This window comes from Dermacentor andersoni, chromosome 1, assembly GCF_023375885.2.
Source record: "Dermacentor andersoni chromosome 1, qqDerAnde1_hic_scaffold, whole genome shotgun sequence".
In the NCBI taxonomy this organism is placed as follows: Eukaryota; Metazoa; Arthropoda; class Arachnida; order Ixodida; family Ixodidae; genus Dermacentor; species Dermacentor andersoni.
Window position 1 is genome coordinate 123,731,860 of NC_092814.1, and position 27,040 is coordinate 123,758,899.

The 27,040-nt window shown below is 47.6% G+C and overlaps 2 protein-coding genes across 2 annotated transcripts in view; both read right to left on the minus strand.

The window, feature by feature from the left end:
• Positions 1-1,682: 1,682 nt before the first annotated feature.
• LOC126545825 (uncharacterized) lies at positions 1,683-17,644 on the minus strand. The gene is made up of 2 exons (XM_050193829.3): positions 17,136-17,644; positions 1,683-4,707 (listed from the first exon to the last, which is right to left on the minus strand). Exons 1-2 carry the CDS (start codon positions 17,154-17,156, stop codon positions 2,080-2,082), a joined length of 2,649 nt encoding a protein of 882 aa, XP_050049786.2. The 5' UTR covers positions 17,157-17,644; the 3' UTR covers positions 1,683-2,079.
• Positions 17,645-18,871: 1,227 nt separating this feature from the next.
• LOC126545824 (cell adhesion molecule Dscam1-like) overlaps positions 18,872-27,040 on the minus strand; it is a 710,777-nt gene continuing 702,608 nt past the window's right edge. The window contains exon 19 of the mRNA XM_055061988.2: positions 18,872-21,769. Within this exon, the coding sequence (XP_054917963.2) occupies positions 21,641-21,769 (129 nt within the window). The 3' untranslated portion in view covers positions 18,872-21,640. The remainder of the gene's footprint in view (positions 21,770-27,040) is intronic.

The following is a 27,040-nucleotide window of genomic DNA, read 5'->3' on the forward strand; positions in this document are numbered from 1 at the left end:
CTGCTGCTGCTGCTGCTGCTGCTGCTGCTGCTGCTGCTGCTGCTGCTGCTGATGGTGATGATGATGTTGGTCAGCCTACCAGGTGCACTGAAACTAGGTTGGACGGCAATTAAAATGTCCATCTACGCTGGTGACATCTGCATTTGGATCTTGTGGTACCGACACAAACGTTTGGCCCGGATAGCTTAGAATACAATCTCCATCATCGAACGCAGCTTATCGACGCTTGTCCTATCTCTATTAGCGGAAAAATCTGACTTCTATCAGCGGAAAAATCTGACGCTGAATATTCGAGGCCATCCAATTCGTCATGCAGCTAGTGTTTGATTCCTGGGCGTCACCATCGGTAGAAAGCTACCATGGCGACGCGCGGTCGGAAGTTTTGTGGCTGAATCAGTGCAAAGAATCAACGCACTTCGTCGCATGGCAGTTGTACGTTGGGGAAACAATCCTATATCTATGCTTAAACCGAACGCTGCACTGATAACAAGCCGCATTCTCTATCAGCTGCCACTGATGTCACCATCACCGAGTCAATCCGAGCACTTGGAGGCAGGGCACTGAAAGGAACTTCGTTTGGCGATGGGAGTTCCTCAGGCGGCTTCGAACAAGAAAATTGCTGATGAAGCAGAGCCTCTTCCACTCCGCCTTTCAGCCTCTCAGGCCTTGTTGACGCAGCTATAAAGGCTGGGCGAGTCACCCGCAGGCACGGCGTTTCTCCGGAGGCTATAAGAGCAAGAACTCGCTCCCATTTCCCTGCGGCTCTGAATACCGTCCGATTTTTAGGGTTGTAATGGCCTAAACAAAGTCACCTCCACCCACGAAGGTCTTTTTTGGATGTTATACCTGTAGCTTCATTGCACCCCACCTACAAGCGAAGCGCAGCATCTCAAATGCCGAAACAAAGTTTCTTGTCCTGGACCACTTGAGCACAGTGTTTCAAAGCCACATACAAGTGTAGAGCATGAATGGAAGAATGAAGCTCCTACAGCTACCAGCTACGTACCATGCATTGATTAGAACCATCTTTCACGGTTTTCTGAATGGAGAAACACCTTGACTTTTTTTACGCAGGAAGATAGCATGCTGAAGCGCAATTTTCCGACCAAAATTTAAAAGAACGATTTTTTTAAAAGATAAATGCGATTTTTCGACTTGCATCTCGCCTTAATGCTGAATAAAAATTCCGCATGCTCTGCAAGGTCCGCCGTGGTGGCTGAGGGACGGGCATTCGTCACTGAAATCTGCAGCACGCCTGTTGTAATGCGCCATTTTGCCTTGCTGGCTCATGGAAGCTTCGCGTGCATCGATTCCCACAGTGTATGGGATCTGCATAAATTTTCCTTATTTTTTTACTCTTGAGAAAGGTTAACAATGGGGGAAGGGGAGGGTAGCAGAAGAGTTATCAAATTACGATATGTCATTAGATCAATACATGTTTACGTACTTCACAATTCACAGCTAAAAATCTTGTTCTGCTGTTCCCGCATTTACCGGCACTTTCTTTATTATTATTATTATTATTATTATTATTACTTCTGTTGTTATTTTTCGTTTGGGTTGCCACGCTACATAACTTCTAAATGAAATGAAACATAAGTCTATGCGCCAAATGGCGGCTGAAATTGTAAGAAAGAGTCACAGTACTTAGAGCCTGCATACTCATTCACTGTACCAGGAAGTTCAAAGGACAACTAGTTATCTTGTGACCTTTATTCACACGAGTTTCCACGGACGCAGGGCCCAAACAGTGGTGTGTTTACTTCGCCCACAAGGTGGAATGTCTGATGTGAATAAATATGATTTCTCGCATTCATTTCTCCCACGTGGACAATATGTCAGCGCGTTGTGAAAGCATGAAATGGTGGGCATGGCTGCGCTTTATTGCTGCAGATGGCTGTGATGAGGAAAAATGCCCTCCGTTGCCTTGAACACCAGTAGACACTTTCACTTTTACTGTGCTCGCCTGCTTATGCACTTATGAGAGATAACATTCCTGCGGGAGAGACAAGTGGATATCGAAGGGCAGGACGTGTGCACGAGTCAATATGTTGATTCCACGCATTGTTGACTCCACGACTAATCACCGCGCATTGGTCCCCAGAAGCCAGGGTAGCCTTGAGTGACGAAACGTCCCGCAGGAGGGTAGTAATTGCACGGGCAGTACCAACCTTGCGGTGCCCCGAAAAATGAAGGTCGAAGGCCCCCCGCACCACGGAAACCGCCCTTGAGGAGGTACTTGAACTTTTCCATCTTCTTTCCGGGCAGAATGGTGCCGATGCCTGGGCCGCCCAAGAAAGGTGGGCCACCACCCTGAAAAGGCGGGCCACCTCCTTGGAAAGGAGGGCCACGGAACGGAGGATAGGCACCGTAGCCCGGCATAAAGGGAGGCGGGAAGCCGCCGGCCGGCAGCGGTGGCCTCGTCAGGTGCCTCCAGGCCTCGTAGTCATCGAAACGCGACGGGTCGAGGTCCTCTTCGTATTCGCCGTCCTCCTTTGGCGGCAGACCCTCGCTCCTGTCCGGCACGTCGTGATACGGTGGCAGTCTTCTTCCGGGACGGTCAGGATGCTCGCCATTTGTGTAGTGCCCCTTGTCCGGATGCCTGTGTCCATACCCGTACGGTGGCCCATCTCGGTGACGAGGGTGATCGTCCGGGTGGCGTCCGTGGTGTGGCGGTCGGTCCCTTTCCGGGAACAAGGGCGGTGGCTTCAAGAAGCGTGACCTTTCAAACTCAGGGTCGAACTTGGGTTCCAACGGAGGCGGGTGACGACCACCGCCGAGCGGCGGCCTCCTGCCCTCTCCTCGGAAGCCCTTGGGCCCCTTGTGGAGAAGGTAGTCGTCCTTGCGATCAGGAGGAGGCGGCCGCTCACCATACTTGTCCGACAGGCCGTGCAGGTACTTGGGTTTCGGCGTGTCTGGTTCGTCATGTCGCCGCTTCACTATCGATGTTTGCTGCATTACAGTTGAGGATGGCTGCGAGCCTTCAGCTACTACAACTGCGACAGGGGACAACGGCTTGTGGTTGGTCTTCTTCCCGTAAATAGTCACAACTCGGTGGACGCTCCCGATGGGAGCCTCGTCGAAAGGCGATATGGACGAAATCGGGGTGCCGCGTATATCGGGTGTGAAAATTACTCCCGGCAGCAATTGTGGCACGGTGAAGTTCACCGTCTCGTAATACCTTGGCTTGAGAATTCCGCGCCATTTTTTGCCAGGTTTTATCGTATTAGTGTCATCGAGAAGAGCACTCAGGGGCGCACTTGCGTTTTGCGCTTTAGCATCGGCTTTGGTCTCAGTTTTGGAAGACACATCTCGTTTTACAGGTGCCTTCTTGAACGGAATCCACTGACCACCCGACAATGGGGCACCCTGTTCATTCCTCGCGGTGAACATTCGTGCGGCAAAACTTTCATGCCTTGAAGTATGGTAGGAAAGAGGAGTTGACGGAAATGGGCGAGTTGCTTTGTACGTATTCTGTAGCTCAGAGGCACTTGTGCCAAGAGTAGGTTCCCCAGTTCTCGGTGAGATGAGCGTATTTGAGGGCTGCTCAAATCGACGCTCTTCGTTATCGCGAGGTGCGGTTGGTGATGAGTGGGCCACAGCGCGCACACCAGTCACAGGACCTTTTTTGTAGACGGGCGTCCGAGAGCTCGACCAGTGTTTGTAAACAGCTGACCTACTGCTGACGTCTTCGCCAACAGCAGAGCTGCTCGTTTTCGGTGTTTGTTCTGAATTTGTGTTTGATACCTCAGTAATTTGAATCACTGGTTTGTCTCCAATATTGAAGACATGTTTGTACTGACGTGTCCTGTTATGCTTGTGAGCTGATTCAGACTGGTCGATGAGGTCTCCCAGAACGGCTCCGAGGACCGAGACTTCGTAATCAGACGCCAGCGCCTTCTTTCTTTCCACAGGCTGGCCCAGAACAATAAAAGCATGGTTAAAAGCAACCGGTATTTCATGTTTGACGCTGCTACCCGGAGACGTTATGATTCTCATGGCCGGCTGTAGCTTGAAATCTGAAGCGGCGGCTTCGCCGTCGATCTCGGTGCTTCTTATTTTAGTTTTTGGGCCCCTGTGCATACTCCCAGTCGGAAAAGACGACGTCTTGGCCCGCTCAATTTTCTCAGTCAGTGATTCTTTGTGAAGTGTGCGCAAGAGAGGCCTGCTTTTAGGAGCATCTTCGAATGTGAATTTCTCCATTGGCAACGGCGCAACGAAACTCTGATTTTTCGTTTGAAGAGCCTTTGAGCCTGTTGAATTGAGGCTGTAGCCTGACGACAGAGATTTTTCAGGTACCAGCGCTGTGACTGTGGAATATCTGGATGTTTTGCTTTGAGTGTGGTTTCTCTTGCTAGTAGTAGAGATGACCTTAACTAAATGCCCTGTAGGTTTAACTGCACTAGTTTTGGTTACCGCCGTAGGCACGAAACTTGGCCGTACTGGCTGCCGTCGTTGCGTGTGGTTCATAAGAATCCAATATGGGTTCGAGGGCACGAAAGAGGAGCCTTCGTTACCCGAGCCTAGTCGCACACTGTGAGAAACGTTCATGGACGCAAGCACGTGGTGAAGGTTGAAAAGACGTAGCAGCTCCTTGGCCAGGTCCAGCTGGTTCTTGTTTACGCCGCTCGACATCTCAAATGGCGATGGCTGACGTTGCTGGCCACCATGTACGTGCTGAACCAACGCCAAGCACACGAACCCAACCTGCGAAAGAAAGAGGCATGTTTCACATTGACTCGTATATAGGTACACTAAAGAGAAACAAGTCAGCCTAGATTGGTCGATTACATTCATGGTACGACGAATAGGGCAGTGTTACTGCGAGATGAAGATTGACAAGTCAGAAAGGAAGCAAGAAAAAAAGAAGGAGGGCCATGCCACATTGAAATTAACTAACAATGAAAATAACTTGACAATATAGTGAAATACAAGGGCAAATCAGAAAGTTTTTGCCCCTATTTCTTTTAGGCAAATTACGGCTGTAAATACGAAGTCAACATATCCATTCCCACCGGTGGACCATTTTTGGACCGGCCCGGCCCTATATGCCGGTAGCTCCGCGGCGTAGTGCTGCTGTCAGTTGTTGAAGATGGCGGTTGTGCTTCACACGTCCATGGTGTACGAGCAACTAACTGTGATTCATTTCCTCTGGAGCAAGGGAACGAACGCCCATCGAAATCCACAGGGAAATGCAGCCCACGTATGGAGAAAGGTGTCTTGCTTTGAGAAGTGTGAGGTGGTGGTGTTGTGAGCTCCCAAAAGGGCGTGAATACTTGCATGACAATGAGCGTTCCAGGAGGCCGCATGCGCCGCTGACTGACGACATGTCCCGCGTGGATGCAATGGTGAAAGCAAATCGGCCTGTGCACCTCAATGACATTTCTCGGGAGCTTGGCATTTCGTATGGGAGTGTTCTTGGCAAGACAGTGATTCACGTGCAACGATGAAGCCAAGACACGGTGGTTCCTCAGTCAACTGGACAAATTCTACCACAAGGGCATCTCAAATTTAATGTTGCGTTGCGACAAATGTCTGAACTGGTGTGGGGCCTATGTGGAAAAATAGTGTGAGGTACGTAGAATAGCACGTGTATTTGTAATTACCTGTACTTACCTTATTTTGACTTATAAAAATAGGGGCAAAGTCTTTCTGATTCGCTCTCTTATGTGATGTCACTCAGACAGACTTGCAAGTAACGAATTATATGTAATTGATTACTTGTAACCTCTAACACTTTTTGGTAATCTTTTAACTTAACGATTGCATTCTATACTCGGTAGTGCTCACTGCACTTCAATTACTTTTGTGAGTACATAATTACTTGTAATTAGTTACTTTATTGGTGAGACAAGCTGCGGCAGGAGACGCAATTTTGGGAGCCTGAATTTGGTGGGAACTGCAGTAGAATGCATGAGATCGTGCCGCGGAGCAGCCTAGCTGATGCGCGTGTTCAGACAGGCAAACCCGGGAGTTCAGTATTTGTTTCCATGTTAACGGCTCCACCCGATGTTGGCCGACCAATCGGTGCTGGTATGCCTCCATAACGAAGGCCGCTTAGGACGTTAGTGCCAAGATATCATCTACGATTGATTTCTACAGCTTTCCATTGGCCCGACGGGGAAGGTCGACTTCAAGTCCCAGGGACAATGACGCGCTGCGAGTCACAGAGGGACCAGGCGCTGAATAATGACAATCTTGAGCGCGTATACGTTACAGCACCGCTCTACCCACGAGCGCGCACATCGAGCGAGTTCTCGATGTCGCTGCTGATGTCTTCACGACAAAAAAGAGGGAAGATGACCGATGAAATTTTTTGAAAGCAACTGTTTGTAAACATAACGTATAAGGGGCTGCCGAGGGTGCACTGAATGTGCTAGGCCAGTTCGTTGTGTTTATTGTATCTACGCATCGTGTGAGGACTGTGGTGACGAGGAGACTTTTCAACACCTTCTTTGTGACTGTCCTCGATATAATTTACAGAGACAATCACTCGCAACCGCGATAGCGCGCTTTGACCAAAGACCTCTCACAGAGGAACTTATTTTAAAATACCGCCATCATAAGCCTTCGCAGCAGAGGGCGACGAGTGCACTGTTGCGGTTCTTGCGGGCGACAGAATTGGACAGGCGGCTGTAGCCTGAACAGGTGTTGACAGTGCTTCAAGTGTCACTGTGCTGTGCGATGACAGTATTCGGTGACAGTGACCGATTGTGATTGTGTGTCTATGCTCCTTCCTTTCCTTTTCTCTACTTTGTTACCACTTTACCTCCCTCTCCCCTCTCTCCCCAGCGTAGGGTAGCCAACCGGATCTTTTTCTCTGGTTAACCTCCCTGCCTTTCCCCTTTCCTCTCTCTCTCTCTCTCTCTCTCTCGCACTGTTATTAAAGGTTTGGAGTAAAGTAACGCAGAAGCAATCGACTACTTTTGAGTAATTCCTCGGCTACTTTCGTGGGGCAGTAACTGACAACTGCAATCAATTACATTCTTGAACAAATTAATTGTAATTGTAATCGGTTACTTTCTTTCTGTAACGTGTACAAGACTGCACTCAAATAAGCTTCATCGGCGTTTCGTATTGAGCGCAAAATTCTAGAAGCCAAAGATCCGACTGAATTTCATCAACTAATAGTGATTAACATATTTAGTCAAAGAAATGAAAAAAAAAAATTGAAAGAATACCTCGTCATTATAAACTGGTTTAGTGTGCCTCTTAAGCTTTTAGTTTTTATTTGGTGAGGAGAGGCCTACGAAGTCGTTATATAATACAAGTAAAATCAGCTGGCAGTCACACAGGCCCTTGTGCAAACTGTATTATGATTGCTAAACCTATAAATTACCGTTGTTTTTTTTTCTTCATTTGTGTTGATACCACTTAGTTATTCAGTAGTGGACGGTCTGCCACGTTTACAGCTGGTAAGGCAAGTGATGCGGTACGCAAGAACATACCCCGCCAATCGGGACGACGTAGTTGTCAAGTTGTCAATGGAGTTATTGTTTAACCTGTATGGTAACGTAGCAGTTAAGCCGGAACAAATCGGATTCTGGCACCTTGCTTCCCCAATGCTTAATTTAATATGTATTGACAGTATTCGAGCAATACTCACATTGTCTAACACAAGTTTAAAGACAAATAGCTTACTTCCTCTCTTTTTCTTTACATGAAAAAAATATATAACACTTTACGAAGACGTTAAAAGGACACTGCAGTATTTTTGACATTTTATGAACGAAGTGTACACAGCAAGCGCAAACGCAACGCGGTTGACAAGATTGTTAGCACATTGCGCTGGGCATGTTGGTTTGCCATGATGCGATAGCAGCGTTAGGGGACAAGGACACGTGAAAAAAGCCGCGTGTTGTGTCGTCTTCGTCTTGTGTCTGTCCAGTAGCGACGGTATCGCATATTATTCGACAAGGCGCAGCTTTAGGCAAACATATCAGCAGACCTGTGGTACTATTACCCGAGCGAATTATCGAGTTGTATCTACCCATTCTTTATGATGATGATGATGATGATGATGATGATGATGATAATAATAATAATAATAATAATAATAATAATAATAATAATAATAATAATAATAATAATAATAATAATAATGATTGTTTGTTTTCCAACGCTGGCGCCTCTTTTAGAGGCGCCGGCTACTCTTCTGCTCTGAAATGTGACAGGGATAGAACACTCAGCTAACGATAAATTATGGAATGGCCTGCAAAAAGCGTTTGACCATGCAATCAGTCCACGAACTTATTCGATTTTAATATGATGTCTGTAGTCACAGCTTTAGTCAGCGCAACAATTAAAGTTAAGAAGCGAGGACAATGCTTTTGTTGGCGTAACACGGGAACATAAGATTGGTGCTTACGACAGGGATTTTCTACAAACTACCTCGTAACCTGCAGTCAGGCACTTTGAGATGCACGTAACTTTTTTTTATCGAGATATTCTCATGCACCATCGGAAAAGAATAAACACCGAACGTGTTCTAGTGTCGGGGCCTTTTTATGGCAGCACGTACGGCTTGAACTATACACAGACATTACGCCGAGACCGGGCCGCTTTGGAGATCCGCGCATAAACTGCACACCCACGAAAAGAACAAAAAAATACACAGTACATTTAATGGAGCTCAGTCTGCGCAGTTGGGAGTGTTACGGGGCTTTTGCTCGTACAAGGAAACAAGATCTTATCGTTTTCACACCAAAATGGGCCCGAAACTTTTAAAGGGCCCCTGAAACGGTTCGGACAAATTTTGTAGGCGCATAGGGTACAGCTTAAGTAGAACATTCGCACCACAATTTAAATGAAGCGTTACGTATTAATGGAGTTACAAGCGATTAGAAGTTACCCTCCTCCCTAGCCATGCCTTTCCTCCTCAACTCGCTCGCCGAGCGAGCGGCGCTAAGCTCCGCCTTCACTGGTCCTGCGTCACGATGCGACGTCACATCGTCCACTTCCGGTTGTTGGAGCACGCCTCCTCCCGCGCGAGACCTCTCCGCTGGCCGCTTGGCCGTCGACCGAGAGCCATCGAAGCAGCGTGCGTTGCGAGCATTCTGTCGTAGCGCCGAAGGTGGCCGGTATTCCGGTAACCACAGGCAAGCTGGTCATTTCGGCAAATGACTGGAGGCATAAACTCAAGCTGATGAAGGAACTTCAGAGTAGACGTACGTGAGCAGCCTGATCGGTCTGCACTGTCCAGACACTTGTTGGCGGAGCGCTTAACCAGTCAAACCAAGCGCTAATATTGCTCTAACCAAGTGTAAAACATTTTAAACATTTATAAGAACAACGTGTTGATGATTACACTCCTGCGAAAAATACACACCAGCAGCAAAGAAGAATGCACTTCGTTGCTGCTACTGTGTATGGTTGAGCTCTGTGCCACCAGGTGGCTGCACCGTGCAGACAATTCACATTTACCTTTCAGCTCATCTCATGGCTCATCCCGGCGCAGTCAAGCGGCCAGACCCTGTCCCCTTGCGCTTGTGTTTGCCCTAATACCGGACTTGCGAAACGCTATTGCGTTAGTAATCTTCCGCTGTAAAGTGACGGCCACAAACGCGCAAATCCTGGCGCCTATCGGATAGCCGCAGTCCGATGCGCAGCAGCCAGTTGGCTCGTATGCTGCCTTGCAGAGAGACACGATTTCGCAACTTCACATCTTTCCAGTCGCTACGTCTGCAGCCCACAACGCAACAAGGGTGATTCATCGTGCTCACGAAAAGACTGATCGACACTGACGGCGGAGCTCTCGTCAAAGACTGCGCACGTTGTAACACAAGCAGACGACACTTGCTGTGTGCCGGAAGTGCTCAAGTGTACTAAAAAACTATACTTGTGTATTCTCTTTAAGTTATTTTCTTTTTACAAAAACAAAGTAACTAACATTCCAACTATTACGAGCATCATTTGTTCACCATAAAGTTGGAAAAATTATCGACCACGCGCCCTGGTCAGCCAATCAGATAGCTCGCCCATGTGACGTCATATGGGTTATTTGCATCATATGGGTAGGGGCGGCTTAAAATTCCGCCGAGCAGTGCGCTGCGATCGACAGCGATGTGCATTTTTAAAACCTAATAATAAATTACACGCTTTACGCAGAGCACTTAGATGTGTCAATTAATGATCAGAAGGACCTACTCTAACGATTCAGTACGTTTGTAGAAAATCGCCAAAATCGTTTCAGGGTCCCTTTAAGTAGGAACAATTAAATTTATGAGTAGTGGTGGTGCGGTTTTGGTTGTGTTTCCACAGGCGGGTTTAGCCTTGCGATCTGTGTCAGCAATTTGTCCGCCCGAGCTTCTTTGAAGTTTACGTCAAAATGAGTTCATATGAGTGCGTTAGTGATTGTATGAGTGCATATAGCACTCGCACATTAGGAGTCCGGGATGAAGCAGTGCGGTTAAATGCACGGAGATCGGGATTTTTCTGAGCGTCTTTTTCACTGATATAGAGTGCTTCCGTTAACAAAAAAAAAAAGAAATATTTTTTTCAGGAACTGTACTACTAAATTTCAGCATATAGAGGCACAAGCAGCTATAACTGCTTGTGCCTCAATGCCACGCCGCCGCTGCTGCGCTATTTCTTGCTATTAGCGGCCCTAGGAGACCTCTACAGCCCTACAAAACATTTCCTGGCAAGGGTTTTCGTTTACTTAGGTTTCTGGACTATCGCATCTATATACTGTGTTGGTAGCAACAAGTGCGGCTACCGTGGCACGAATGCGAATTCCTCTTTTATGAGCTGTCGCGGTCGCATTCCTTATTATATCGCTTTCTTTGACGAGGTTTGCGAGTCGGAAAACTCAGCATCGCAACGCAACTGCATTGATCGTTACAGCATATGCTTTGAAACTTCACTGAACTAAACATACAAGTAATTTCATGAAACACAAGGATTACGTTCAAGGGCAATTTTATGATGTAGTGAAACTAAGAAATGTGTACTCAAGAAGCTAAGAAATCGCTTGTGAGTGTATTTTTTTTTACAATGAATAGCTACTGTTTATTGTTGCACTAAGTCGGATAATGATGTTTTATTGTAACCTTTTCTTTCTTGTATTACTACAAGCGCTGGGAAGTTTCAAGCCGGGTCAGAAGAATGCGGCTGCAGTTGTAGATTTTGTCAGGATGAAGATAAGAAAACTAATGCCTTTCTGACCACGACTTCGACATAGGCCCTGAGTGTGAACCAGCTCTGCCTGGCGGGCGTGGTGGGGCGTCATAAATGTTCTTCGGACACTGCTGCAACGCTTTTTGTCGCAACTCTGCCCCTAGGCTTTCCCTCTTCTTTCGTCATCGCAAGCACACTGGGCGACGGAAGGACCAGATCATTCCAGACCGCGATGCTCGGCCAGTCATGCGTGACCGTGATGCACTGCTGTGTTTTCCTTTCTTCTGCTGATTTGCGGGTAGGTCTAGCAGGGCAAGAGTAGGCGATTGTGTTTATTTCCACGTAGAAGAAAACCCCCCAAATGAACGTCGTAGTCTTTAGTGACGAAACGAAAGTGATTTCTGTATAGTAATGTAACTGATGAAAGGTTGCGAACGGGACACAGGACGTACGGGAGAAGAGTGCACTTCAAGCACTTCAACCACTTCAAGCCATGTTTTAGGAAGAGTGATGTGGCAAAGTTATGCTTCACACCTTGAAGTTAGATGCCACGGCGATTGTTTTGAAGTATAAGGAAGGACTGAGATATCAGCAAAGCAACCATTCGGGGACAATACTGAGCGCACACGCATGCACAGTGCTCAGCGATTGAAACGCGATACTCAGACAGCATGGCGGCCGGTGCTTGCGCCACCGGTGGTCGCTGAGTGATCAGCTAGGAGGCCGAACGCAGTTACGATGCTCGCTTTCACGCACGGAGGAAGGAAGCTAAGGAGAGGCCCTGACGTCACCCTTTGTGAAGCTAAAGTCAAGCCGGAAGTTGGCGTTGCTCATGGCGTTGCTCCGCCTATCGGGCCAGCTCTTCTCTCTTGTTTACATTTCTCGCGAAACCACGCCGCGCTGCGCGCAACCGTGCTGCTCGGACCCGCGCGCTCCGCAGCAATACTAAGCAATCGTTAGCACGTTAGCATGATTCCGCGAAAGAGGGCAACATTTCCCGCGGATATTCCTTCGTCCGTAGCCATTGCCGTGGCGCGGTACATTGCGTACAGCGTTGCATGCGCGTTCATTTCACGAACTTTAGTTCCTCCTGTCCCACCTGGCCACAGCAACATCCGGTAGAGCACGGTCCAGATAACGCAGCGCAACAAAACACGGAGACCAACGCAAACCTGCCCGCACGGCGCCTTTGCCACGGTACGAAGCCTACGGAGCAACACGTGTGAGCGCACAGAACCCTAACAAAGCCGCCATTGTGGCCCGAAAGGCGTGGCCGCTACAGCAAAGAAATAAAAAACAGCAAAAAAGAGCAGAACCTACTACGTCATTTCCTCCACACTTTTCTTCTAGCGCCCGGAGGGGGTAGAGCACGGGGTAGAGCCTCTCCTCAGTTTCCTTCCTCCATGCTTTCACGCGACACAAAAATGCCCCATCTCAGTGTCAGCAGCGCCCACCGGTGGCGAAAGAAAGTACCGGCCACCATGTTGCCCGAGTACCGCGTTTCGATCGCTGAGCACTGTACACTCGTGAGCAAAAATTCTGAGACCACGGCATTAAAAAAGAAATTAAAATTTCTTTTAGCACAGCTGTGCCAAGTGAAATTGCTTCAACTCATTGCACTGTTCAACGATGCGCGCATACGCTGTAGAACTTAATAAATTTCCTTCAACCAGCATGTCCAGGCTGTAAAAAAAGAAAGAAAAAAAACTTGGGGCACCATTGGTAATAAAACTTTGGCTCGCAACTGCACATTAGCTTTCACTGTCTGTGCGATTAACCGATAGTAATTGTTCCGTTCTAAGCATGAAATGTTTTTAGCTCCCGCTGTCGACAACCTTGAAGTGACCTTCAGCTAAAATCCAGAGCCGTTATCCGGGCAAGTTGCGAAAACAAAATAAGATCATCCGGGCGACCAGTCAAAACTTAAGAAAATGTGGTCTCTGGCCCCCAACACTTTGTACATGGCCACATTACATACTCTAGTTACTGCCCAAAGTAGCGAAAAATTTTGCTTCCGAGTTCTTCCTGATGTATGTCCACGATATCACTCAAGCTGTAACTCTTAGTACGCTGAAATTTTATTTGTCATTTCCAATAGGGCGACGTTCAAGAGGCAGATACAGGGACCCATACACTTCATTGTCATCTTTTGGCGCGGAGACAGGGTTGTCTGTGCGCTGTTGAACGCCAGAGTTTCGCGGTGGGGGTTTTGCGCCGCCTCGAGAGATGGCGCCACGCTTCGTGTTGCCTCATTCAGACGCTTTTCTTCTTCTTGCTGGGCAGTGGACATCCCTGGCATCTTTCGCTACCTGTCATGCCGCCTTCAGCCGATTTTTTTCTTCTAGCTGTGCATCATGGCGTCCATATGGACCGGTGCACAGAATGGCGTGGAGCGGTGCGGTGGGGTGTGGTGTGGTGTGCCGTTGAGAACATGCACTACACCCATTTTAAGATTGTGACCAGTATCATCTCCAACCAATCTGCTTTGCCGGTTGCCATTTCGTGCTTACACCTACTCTCGATTACGGAAGAGCCAATAATTTTTTTTCGCCAGTTTTTTTTTTTTTTTTTTTTTCATGTCTCCGTGCACGGACGGGCAGGCAGTTATATCTGTAATCGTTGTTAATTAAGTTACTGACGCTACGGCTTCCGCATGGTGTGTTCCCCAGAGTGAATGAGGCTTCCGTGTGGAAGTTGGGACGCCAACTCCTTTGACAACACCACTTGGGTCGGCGTTCGGCTGTTTTTGTTATTCTTCTAATGGGGCTATAAAGGGATATAAAAAAAAAAGAAGGCAGAAAGAAAAAAAATAGCGGTGCAACAAAATATCCAGTAACTCGGGTACAGCTTGCTGCACAATATGCATATCAGAGAGAGAGAGGGGAGGTCGTATTGTTTATTCGATATATAGGTAAGATTAAAGCGTGTAGGCAACCCACAAGTTGTACTTGCAAGCGCATATCTCTTGTGGACGCGCACATTTTCTCCCACATGAACTGATTCCGTCTGTCATATCAAGCCAACTCGGGTTATTTTCTGCGCCGTTCTGTGTGCGGGCTGATGTCATGCTACCTCGTGTAATTCGGGTGTGCATTGTTTATTTGCGCACTCGCATTTATTTATCCTTTTTAATTTTTAGATATTAAGTGGGCGCGGCAGCGAAGCCCTCACTCCGGTGCCGAACCGACTGGTCCGTCCGTGCTAGTGCGACCACTGGGTTTCTTTGTCGTTTCGCAGCCAAGTGGATATGCGCGTCGCCTGTTTTTCTGGGATGAATGATTATCAGAAGTGTGGAATGAGCGCAGTAACGCAGCTCGCAGTTCCCTGCAGCACCCGAGCGCGTGAAATGTGGGCGGAGCGGACCATAAGCAACGCTCAGCTAAACCTGTTTAAAATCCGGCCAAACGCAAGCGCCGAGCTATATAGCTGAGCGTTTACGGTCCGCTCCGCTTGGACCGGTGTATTCTGACCGTAGAGTTTCATACAATTATTAGGGGGAACTGTGGCACAGTAATGTCTACAGTAACTGCAGGCAGGGCGGTTCAGCCAGCATGGGAATGATGGTTAGTATACGTGGATTTGGCTGAACTTCGTGTTTCTGGCTTCTAACGGCTTCGTGACTTTGCAAACTGATCATTGTCAATTAACGAAGTATAATGCGTTGTGAATAATAAAGATTGGCGGAATTGTCCGACGGCAGCATTTAAACAAAGAAGCTCTATAGCACAGAAGCTCGATACTGACACCAATAACCCACGGACAAGCCGTACCGCTGCCATTAGCGTTGATTATGCGTATTCACAAAGTCTTATTTTCTTCTGCATTAAAAATTAAGAAAAATTATAGATTGCATTGAAATGCGGGCCAATGAAGGCAGATAAAGCGTAATACAGAGAGGAACAAGAGCGTCTGAAGCCACGAGCACGGATATCAGACAAATCCATGTAGGGGAACGATGCATGGGGCTTATTCTGGGACGTCCACTTTCGGCGATAATATCGCCTTCACGTGACGTAGTGCTCAACCAGGCAATCATCTCATCCGGTTAGTCTCAACCAGCCCATAAGCGCGCACCGAAAGCGATCATCCGAGAATACGCCTCCACCATTCCCGTGGTGGCTGAACAATCGCAGCGCTAGAGTTCTCTCTAGTAATTATCGTAGGAAACTCTGTGATCCTAAGAATTTGTGCACGACGCTCATCCCGGCAGCGGAAGATTTAACTCGGCTCCGTTGCGGAGCCGACTGAGCAGAACTCAAACGAATGTGCGTCCGCTGGGATTCTTTGTCGTTTTGCAGCCAAGCTGACTGCGCGTCGCTATAGATACGCGCTTATGGAAACTTCCAAGTTTCCATAAGCGCCATTCTATGCGGTACCTCAGCGCGTGAAATGTGCGCGGAGCGGGTCGTATAAGCTGCGCTTAGCTCCGACCCCACTTGTTATCGACGCCGCTAAGCTGTGCATAGAGGGCACACGTTCGCCCAATAAACTGCGCACAGTTTATTCCTCGTTTCTGCCTGCGGCTTGCCTGCCTGTCAGTGCAGCGTCACAATCACGTGATAACATCACAAATATCTCATTACTATAGCCCTGACTTCATTCTGTACTCTATGTGCATGTGCGTAAAAAATGAGGTGGGCATACAAAAGTCGGTGTGTGTCGCATACGAAAATGTATGGATGGGGGTAAGAAGTCTTCGAATCTAGGTCATTTGAAGACTACTGATGAGAATTGAGATTCTCGGAATTTTAACAAGCGCTCTAATATACAGGGTGTTTCAGCAACGTTTCAAAAATTTTTAAAGGTTGCCTCTGGCAGATAGCATTATTCTAGTTCATGAGCTGGTCTACTCGAATAGGCGGACATTACTTGTACAGAAATTAACTTGCATAATTGACTAATTACACAAATTCACTAATTAAGCTTTAACTAAGTATGTTATGGTCCATATTGCAAATTACAATTTCTATCCGTGGAGTTCGCAAGGTGGATACACTTGGCACGAATTCTCAGAATGACACCAGTTTCGAAATATTAATTCCCGAACTTTGCGGACAAATGCATTGGCGTTCGAATTACTTTTTTAACAAAACGTTCTTTCTTTTTTTCTTTGAAGCACAAAAGTAAGTAAGTATACTCGTAGTGACAACGACAAAAATACGCCGCAGAAACAAGCATCTTTCTTTCCTTTTGCCTTAACGGTCAGACTTGAAAATGAAAAGATGTTTGATTCTGATTTTGCTTTTGGTCAGCAAACGGCAAAGCTGTAACGCTAAAGTGCACAAGTTAAATATACTGGCAATCAGGCAAATCGTGCGCAATATAACAGGGCGTACGTAGAACACAAGGAGAGTTTGCAGGTCAAAGTGGCTACGCCGTTGTCATCTATGAATTATATCAAACACTACAGAACTGCTGAACTTGCGTTAGTATATAGGTTGAATTACGCACCGGGAATCTCGCGCTCCTTCTCGTTTTCTGTCACGATTTCGTTCATGTTGGAAATACCAGCTCAATGATATTGCGTTGTCACGTCACAAGCACCCTTGTAACTGCTCAAAAGAGCGCATGACAAGATATAACATACCGTAACCAATTATTGAGCACTAACTACAATTTAAACCCTCCTTTGACACAATGCTCGCGCCTAGATAATCATTAGTTCGTTTAAAAATATATGTCTGACTATACAGGAGCTGTCGCGGTAATGAATATTTGTAAGACTACACGTAGAGGGAGGAGGAAAGGTGCTGCAGCAAGAAAAATAAAAGTGGCGAGGAGCGAATAGCCCTGACCTTGTGCGAAAGCAATGAAAAAAAAAAAAACACGAACAGATGTGCCGGCCGATCTGTGCCTTCCAATTGCTTTTGGATGACACATAAACGTGCAGCCACATTGCATGCTTCGGAGAGCAGAGTGTATACTCTGACGACATCAGATGACGTAAAGCGGGCATATGAAGTCGCCAACAAAGGTGCTCTTCCGACGAGGAATGAAGGCGCAGCCCAGAAGCTCACCGGTAGCCAGAAGAAAGCCATCGAGTCTCCTGGTCGTCGGCCAGCGGCATCCAGGGACGAGGCGATATTCACATGACTCGTCGATGCACGGAGAGGCGCCCGGCACGAATTAGGATGGCGGTGCACTGGCACGGAGACTCGAGCGCGGCGGCGACACTCCGGATCAGTAGCCGTTCATGAATGTGCAAGAGGCTACCGAGCGCGGTCCGCTTTATATATAACCTCGCTGCTCGATATACGTCTTGGGAGCGGCAACCTGGACGTCTGACTGGTGATGAACAATGGGGCAAGGGCGCATTGGGGTCGCCTCGCTCGCGCCGAGAGGTCAGCGCGAGCTAAAGGTGTCGCCGCCGCCTCTGCTGAGGCCAAGTGCCCCCCAGCTCCGCGGACGCGTAGAAGCCTGCTGCTCCGCGATGCATAGCGCGCGCCGGCCGTGCGTACAATTAACGAGAGCTCCGCGAATGGACACCGCGACGTGCGCGTGTGCACGGTGTGCGATGTGTGTACGTATGCGCACAAAGAGGCCCGCTGCGGCCTCCGGACTCTGCGAAAGTGGGCGAGGGAGCAGAGGCGACCGCGAGCTTTCGCTCGACAAGAACGCGGCGGGCCACGACGCCCGACCCGAGGACAACGCCGGCGGCCGCTGCGCTGACAGCATACCAAACAAGGTGCAGCAAGCTCGGAGGATCAGCATGAGTGACGCGACCTTATGTTCTTCGTCTGCGGCAATGTATGAGGACGGCTCTAGAGCTTGTTAGTTAGAGACGTTTGTTACGGAAGAGAGAGGAGTAACAAACGCGTTGATTGGCGACTTGCAACATGTACATTCTTTATAAGCGAAATATAATAGGCGGCGTTTAGATTGCGCACCCTCATTAAATGGCTAGGCTGGCGCTTGTAGAACTCTCTGGCTGACTCGAGCGCTGAGCATTTTTAGTGTTCCTTAGTCTGGAAAAACAGCGATAATGCATTCCGAGAGCACAGCCACAGGTGTGCAGCCATACAGCAGCCCGAACAGCAAGGAGGCGCATACGCACGAGGGCCGCATGCCTACAGAACTTTGCAAAGAATACGCGAAATTTGGCTGCCACTGAATGGACCCGTGCGTGACAAAGTCTTTGTGACACCCAACTACCACGTGGTGAATGTCGATGCAATGCATTGTCTTGCACCATCGCGAACACTGTGAAGGCATATATTGGTGGCAGGTTCGAATTATGGGCTTGAGCATACGTACCTCTTTCCATGTGCATCAGAGACCGCCATTCAGTGTAGAAATTCAAAAAGGAAAGAAATTTATACCCATGTCCACCTCGTCGGACTGGAGCAGGCATAAGTCTGGCAAAATTTAAAATGAAAGAGGCATACTAAGGCTCGCGAGCCCCATGCAGCTCATCGCGGGTCCACATGCGACTCATGGCTGAATGAATCGCGATCTGGCACTCATTTTCCCGATATTGCACGCGCAATAGTGCATCATATTTATATACGGAGCTGAACTACAGAGAGTTCTCATGAGTTTGCGCATCTGTGATTCTCAGAAGCCAGACCAATGTTTCTTAGCAGGCATAAGGTACAATCAAGAGACAATAACATCTCTGCGGCTCCTCGATAAAGACGATTAACGCTTTTTAAGGCTCTCAAAGTATTGAATTTGTGTGTCTCACCACTTTCGTTGCAGTGTCTATAGTACATAGAGACTACAACGAAACGCAGCATAGATTCAAACAAGCATGAACGCTTTGTCGAATATATCTTTATTTCAACCGCGTATAAAACCATTTTCAATCTTCCGGGAATGTATTAACAGTGGTAGGAAATAGTTTCTCTAAAGTTAACTATGTAGCGAAACTCAAAACAGTTCAAAGCACGTGGCTGCACACTGTAATCGAATGGTCTCTGGTTCCAAAATCTTCGGGCGCGTTCACCTTGTTAGTGTCCAGGCGCCGGCGGCGGGTACGGCACACGGCGGGCGTCAGTGACAAAACAGTGAATCCTGAGAACGACGTTCGCGGCACACTCGGCAGGTGGAGCGGGGCGCCGGTGAACACTGTTCGAGATCACAGATCGCGACGGCAGAAACACTTTCACAAGGAAAAAGGAAAACCACACAGAAATAAAAAAGAAAACATGGTGATTCTGCTCATCCGCAGATTCACTCATCCGCTGGCTCACTCCGATCAACTAACATAGCTGGCACACTCTTACTCTCGGGCTGTGTGAAGCGAGTAGCGAAAAAATCAATAAAAGAAAGCAGCCATAAAGTACAGCTATAGTACCTTTTCGATCAGTTACATTCCTGGAGTGCAATTCAACTACGTGCGCGTTAATACGAGGGGATAAAGAAGGATGCATGGCAGTGGGGTTACGACATCACGGCTGCTCGCAGAGAACAGTGTTTGCGAATAATGATTATCCTGAAAGGTTTCGCCAATTACAGACTGTCATTCGTTTGTTCGTGCTCAAGCCGAGTTACTCTCTCTCCCTTACACACATGCGCTTCACACAAACCTCTCTAAAGAAGAATGTTGGCAGGTATCCAGCGCAAAAGCTGGACTGATGAGCCCTACAGTAGGAGTAGGGTAAATGTTGGGCTTTCCTTATGGTCCAGGGCAGCATCTATATCATAGTGCAGGTGCACCCGGTGGTCACCTTTCAGGGCGCAGAGCGTCTCTTAATTTGTTTAAAATAGTTTCTGCAAAGTTCCTCTGGGTATCAGGGCACCTTAACGCAGTCGCCGAACAGGTTCAGTGTAGAATAATGTAGGCAGGTCAATTCCTGCCTCAGTTCTTTTTCTTCCTCTTTTCTGTTGTGTGTTTAGTTCCACTCGAATATATTATTTTCTTGACGTAAGTACTTGTGTTGCCTGTTTCTGTTGATAATATATGAGTGCAGTAAATGACGAGCCTGTCGCCGTGTATTGTCACACGATATATGACAAGAAGAAACAGCAAATACTTGAATGACGTGTACGAAATAAAAATTGAAAATTCCTCGCATTAGCTTCGACACTGCACTAATCTCTTGAGTGCCACATACCCAGTAAAAATGCAATCAGGTTTCTTATTTACTCGCTCACGCTAGAAAAATAAAGCTTCAATAAAAAATAACAGAAAATCAATGAAACTTTCATTAAGCCTGCCCTGGTCCCTGGGGTAATCGAAGAAAATGATCTGGCATGATTCCAAGTTGTGTGCCTACATTTTTTTATGGAAGACGACAAAACACTGCTGGCCGAAAGCAAGTGCATGAAATAAGGCAGATCAAGAAAACGAAACAAGAACGCACGCACACACACACACACACACACAAAAAGAGAAAGAAAAACAAACTGCGAAAGGAGACTCCATACTTCCATGGTGCAACATCGGTAATGGCAAAAGGCCTCAACTAGTGGACAGGTCTGCCAAATTCTCTATAATAAAGACGACATGCGGCTTCGAATCGAGGACCTGTCCTTGAACTTCCGCAACGCACCAACATGCGGTTGGATGCTACTTTACGGCAGCGTTGCAAGAGTCGGAGAACTGAGGTCACTGTAGAGCGAATAAAAAAAAAAAAAAGAATGACAACAGCTTTTCCTAATGTTTTAAGTAAAGTGCGAGGCAGCGAACGGCGTTTTATAATGGAGTGCTCATAACGCGGGAGAGACGAGAATACGCCAGATGAGGAGCATTTGGCCTTCGCATCTCTGTTTACTGAGTTATGACTCTGGCTGTCCTCACTTCTAGTCCCGCGGGCATTCATACGTGTGAGTATGCATACTTGGTGCTAAGGGTTAATCCGCGCGCTTCCTACCAGGGCGGCGGATATGACACAAATAAAACCGCAGAAGCCACGCGGAGCGTTTTCAGCGTTGAAACTTGCGACTCCTGCCGGCTTCTTTTGTTCCTTTATAGCACAGTTTTCTCTCTCGCATTTTCTTCATGTTTTTTTGTTGCCCCAGGTCTTCTTGTTTTTACTCAAATGGAGCATGAATAGCGGTAACATTTGTATCGAAGAAATACTTAGCTTTATAGGAGTTTGTGATCAGTCGAGAGATCGACGATAACTTAGTAGATTCGACTTCGTTCCCTGTCTGTGTTGAATGGCCTGCTTCGCGTTATTTCATAACTAGGCGCACTTCTGTAACACTGACACCTGTAGAAGTCCCAGGTTTCACGAAATCGAGAACTGCTGCAATTACCAGCAATGTTCTGTTAAAAGGAAAACGCGACTAAGATTGCGTTTGTCCTGGGGAAAACGGAGAGCAAACGACGTGATCGGATGATTCCTTGGTGCAGCTAAGGGAGGTCAGTGTGTTCCTTTTGTCGTCCACCGCAAAGGACGGAGCAAACCGAAGCTGGATGATGATTTCTGCGACGGGGGTGGAACCTGAACGCTGCACTTCACTCAGTTGGCGCGTCGAGTTCACTTGACGCCGGTTTCTGTGAGCACTGTGTTCTGAGCGAACTGCGGGATGAGGCAGCAGGAGCGGCAGCGGAAGTTCGGCGTCCGTTCCAGGGTCACACTTGAATGTCCTCCTGGTCCTTCCTAGAGAGCGTCGACGTTGTCGTGCCGTCAGCTGGGTACGGGTTCATGTTCACCATGAGGGACTCGTAAGGCCGGTCTCGTGGCTTCGTCCTGGACAGGCTCTGTGCCGACGATTCCAAGGGGCAGCAGCGACAAGGTGACCGTGGCCGCACGTTGTATACCATCAGGCACCGTGGCAGGTCACGATTGAAAAAAAAAAAAAAAGAAGGAAGTGAGGAAAAAGAAGGAGGTAAAAGGGAAAAGAGAACGAGCAATCAAAACCAGGCAAAGAAGAACATCGTCAGTTCAAAAGGGTCAAAGTAAGACATGAAAAAAAAAGATCAACTGCCTTGAAGACTTGTTATATAGGTACGATAAGCTAGGAAAACTGGGGAAAGTGCCTCATCAGTGATGTGCATGCATGCTCACACACTCAGACACATTCCGGCAAAAATGAAAGGAATGAAGACGCGTTGAGACTACCGAGTTGCCTGGGTAAAAGAGTTCACTAGAAATAGTCCGCATTGTATATTAATTCTGTTTCTTACACGTAAGTCGACTCACCTTTTACGTGATGTGTGTGCGCTTTGCGAACGTCCTTCTAAATCTCTTCTGAAGCTAAGGTTACGTGTTTTACAACTATTTATTGTAATAAATTTCCAAGCTGGGGGGGGGGGGGGCTCAGCATGCGATCATAGGTACGATCCTATGTACGGCTGCAGCCGCGTTTATAAATAGATGGGGGCAAAATGCAAGAACGCTCTAACGCGCATTATTCGGTGCACTGGCCCTCAATGAAATCCCATGGAGAAATTCTCCACGAATGCGGCCCTCATTGCCCGTATGCTTTCTTTCTTTAATGCTTCACTTACATTAAATGATGTCGTACGTAGTCTTTTGTGGGCTATCTGAATGATTTGGGCTAGTGCATCCTTGCTGCTGATACTTTCTGCCGACTACAGCTACAACCTTGAAACTACACTTCCGCCGTCTTCTCGTTCCTGACCTTCGTTTTTATTCTCCGTTCGCGAAGAGCAGCCGCTCAGCTCAGCGAGTGGTATGGCGCAAGCGTTGCCGTTGTGCCTACGAGCAAAGATGCTCGACTCAGTGCGTAAGCCGAGGCTGTTAAGGGAGCGCGGCTGGCTGATGCGCACTAAATGTCGCGCGCCCGCTTTCCGTCCTTCGCGAGCGCCCTGTATCAGCCACAAGCAGTTTACTTGCGGTCAGCTCCCGTCCAAGTCGCCAGCCCTTCGCGAACCGGGGTGACCGGAAGGTCGTTACGGCCGCCTGCCCCATACGTGACGAATTACAAGGGAAATCTCCTGACCGCGCTTGGAACAGTGCCGCGGCGCTAACCGAGCGGAAGTTTTCGTCATCCCCGCGGTGATCGCTCGGTGTATAGCCTTCACCCTTCACCTTTCGAGATATATTAGCACGAAGCTTCTGCAGGCGAGGATCGGCGAGACGCGCGGGTCTATCGCGGCTCGCCCATTAACGGTTCAGCGCCTGCGCTGCTGCCGGGCTGGAGAAAGCCAGAGGGATCGATCCATTGGCTCGCACGCTCCGATTGCAGCAAGACAGCCTGCGGCGTGCAATCGTTGTTTTCTTTTTCTTCGGCACAGTCGCACCACTGGTTCCGTGACCTTGTCACGGAGCAACTCGAGCGATTTGTGGGTTGATACGCTGTCGGCCGTCCTTATGCCATCGACCTGCCCCCTAGCCAGTATCTCTTGCAAACAAGGCTGTTCATAATGGAAGGTTACAAATACCGCGGCGAAGAGAGAAAGCCAGTGTAGGTGTGCGATGCAACAAAGTTTGCGAGGCTTCGATGTTGGACATCGTTTCGGGCGACACACCTCCTGCGCACCTCCCGGACCATGAGCGCCTGCACAGTTATTGCAGTTCAGGGTTTCCAAATCAAAGGAGGGAGTTTCTGAGCCTTCTGGTTCTCATACGAACAAAATAAAGCGCCTATAAAAAATAAATACACATGCTCCTCAACTCACCCCCGAGAGTGTTTAACCTACATGTGATTTTCCAGTATCAGTGTATTGTTTCAGTCATGCGTGAAGCAGTAAAAGTGTTACATCTGAATTTTCAAAAATTATTATTGCATGTTTAGAACACTTAAGTATAAACGGAAACCTTCCATTTAGAAAAGAACAACAACAAAAAACAAATAAAGCCAACGAAGAAACAAACACATCACAAAGCGAATGACATGTAGGCGCCAGCTCCTGGTCTTTACTGCGTTGCCTTATAGTCCTTTTTCCTTATAATCCGTTATAGAAGAACGGGCTGTCACGATTAATCTCGCAGCCTCACTGCTTTCGTGACATTGAACGACAAACGTGTAAGTGCCTCCGGTTTTACGAGTGAAGTTTGTCCACATTCTGCCGCTTCTGAAACGTACCCGTATTTGGGCGAGTAACAGAACGCTCTACATGAGAAAAATGCGCGTATTTTCATTTGGTCCCAAAACAAAACGTTGAACAAAATCGAAAGAAAGAAAATTTATTTGTTTGTGCACGTGCCAGCTCTGCGAAAACACATTTTTTCATGTTGATTTCAATGGAACAAAATAAAGAAGAACCCTGCAGGGGAAGCAAAATGCATACACGCCGTGATTAGTTAGCTATGGTGTTGCGCTGCTCAGCACGAGGTTGCAGGTTCGATTCCTGGTCGCGGCGGCCGAATTTCGTTGGATACATGCAAAAATGCCCGTGCACTTTGATTTAAGTGCAGGTTAAAACACCAGGTCACCGAAGTTAATCCAGTCAACTCCCCCCCCCCCCCTCCTAATAAGGTGAGCCTCATAATCAGATCGTGGTTTTTGGCACATGAAACATCAGAATTGATTTTTTTTTCATTCGGCACTTCACGTTCAGCAGTATAGCTGCAAGCTGTTCGATGAGGCGATGTCGCCTTTTGGTCTGCTTAATTTGATGATGCAGAACGGTTCATATTCTCTCAATGCAATTTCTAAGCTATTTACAGCCACCGTTGTTCCAGCAGCCCGGGAGATGAAAAAGGAAATATGAAACTATGCGGAATACTTTGGAAACTGCAGAACGGAAGCGGCGAGCATATTTTTCACTGATGGGGGCTTTCTTTCAATTCAGCGACTTTCCTTGCGCTTTAGCGTCTCGCAATAAACGAATTCATTGCATGTTTAGCTTTTTCCGAACTGTTCTCAACTTGTCAACTTGTCTCAACCGTCTCAACAGAGAAATATGCAGACTGCTAGCCTCCCTCGCATGTCTAGTGCGGCCCTTGGTATGGCATTTGCTGTACGGTGTGCGAAAGAAGGGTCCGGATGAGTATCGAAGGGCACTCTTCGAAACGGCGTTAAGCGACCAGTGAAGAGCTCTTGTTCCTGCTTTTCCATGCTTCAATAATTGTAAATATCTCGAATATGGCGTTGTCACTGGCGTTATTTTCTCGGTTTCGTTTCGGAACACGGCGACCTCTACTGGCCGCTTACATTGCGTTATCGTGTGCGGGAAAATAAATCATGTTCACAGGCACATTGGTGAAAGCACAAGTACAAACGGCACAGAACGGTTACGCCTGAGTGGACGAGCTTCGCGGGCATAGGTCGCTCTGCACTGGGCCCACGCGCCTGCATTGCCAGCGTCATACGGCATGCTTGCGGCCACTTGCAAGGACGAGAACAACGGGAGAGCCGCAGAGGCAAAACAGTTAACAAGCGAAAGCGTCTTGTGACCACTTTCAGCACAGTGGCGTGCGCCATGATTTACCGCAGTATAGACGCCCTGTTTTTACGCAAGTGTTCCCGCTGTCACGGCGGAGCTGTGTTTCGTACCGCTCGCATGTCAGCCTGGAATTATGGATCTGTTTCAATGCCACTTTCAAGGTTTGCTGTTTGCATTTGAAAAGCCGAGGGGAGAAAAAGAACTGGTTAGATTTTATTCAGGGAACTCGTTAAAAGAGCAGTCGCAACTTCCTGCATGCAGCAATCCATTAAAAAGTCGTGCAGGCATAATGGACAGAAGAGCCTCTTTGGGTAAAGAGCCAGGTTAAAGAGTGGTTTCGCTGACAAAGCGATCAGTTCGTTCGCTGAAAAGGCTATTCAACCAATCACCATAAGAAACAAAAAAGAAGATTGTACAAAGGCTAGGAAGAATAAATGCCGTCCGGTAGTTTGACCATACGTTAATAACGCTTGACTGAAGAAAATTGTTTTCAAGACACGAAGTGGGCGTTGTTTTTTCAGTGCCGTTGAGAGTTGAACGTCTTTGCAAGAAAGTAAACAATATACAGGGGTCAAAAACAGCCGTTGTGAGGTCAGACACAAAAACAAGTTTGTCAAATGTAGCAACAAAGTCGTTTACAGCATCCCGCTATCCTTTAAAGGCAGTTACATAGATCAAACTGGAACGTCTATTAACGAAAGGCCCCGGAAACATAATTAGTCATACAAACAGATTACACACCCTGGAAATCTAGCTGCGCATTGGGCGGCATGCACATGCAAACCTCGCTTTTCCGATACTAAAGTTATCACGCGATCAACTGACCAGACACAAAGAGAGATCAATGAAGCGTTTAAAATACATGCAACTGATAGATGTGTAAGGACACTTTCAATTGCTTTGTCTAAAAAAAAAAGAATAGAAAGAAAACGCAAAAGACAAGCATGCATGTTGTCGGGGAAGTGAGCTGTCTAGTTTTAGTCTGCGTTTTTTTTTCTTTTTTTGTGTCCGCTTTACTTCTCTGTTATATCTTGTTGTTTGGGATGCGTACATAAGGTACATGCCGTTACAAAATACAAACCACGTGTGAGTTGGCGCTTCACCTTGTCTGCCTTCTTGTCGCCCTTAACTCGTCCTACGTTAAGCCTTAAGCAGCACGTCTAGCCATGATGCCTCTGCAACCATGCATAGGCGGAGATTCACATGCAGCGCCGCCGGTCACGTGCTCAGCGTCCCGAAGAGAGAACCGACAAAAACACTTGCGCATTCTTGCACAAAAGAAAAAAGAAAGAAACAAAAAAAGACTGCTTTTCGAAATGTTTCTTCGTCGAATATGGCTAAGTCGGATATGTTATGAAGGGAAAATGAAACGAAGCACAGAAACCAACCGTATACAAAGAACAGTAAATGTGCTGTGCACGACGCCTGTTTAGGAAGCCGGAGTCCAGATTAACTTGATTACGCGAGGTTCTCTAGCTAGCAGCTAAATCTAGGCGCACGAGAATTCTTGCATTCCGACCTCATGTGACTACAGGCTAGGAACAGAAACCGCGACCGCGGGCACAGCAGCACAATGCTACAATCACACGGAGCCGCTGCGGCGCATTGCGGACTCAACAGATACATACTATACGGCCCAGTTTCAAAACCCCTTTCTAGGCACGAGCTCGTGACCAT

Coding starts and splice junctions, on each gene's coding strand:
- LOC126545825 (XM_050193829.3), bottom strand. CDS start 17,156: ATGGCTTTCTTCTGGCTACCG. Junction 4,708..17,135: donor TGGCTTTCTTCTGGCTACCG/GTGAGCTTCTGG, acceptor TTTCTTTCGCAG/GTTGGGTTCGTGTGCTTGGC.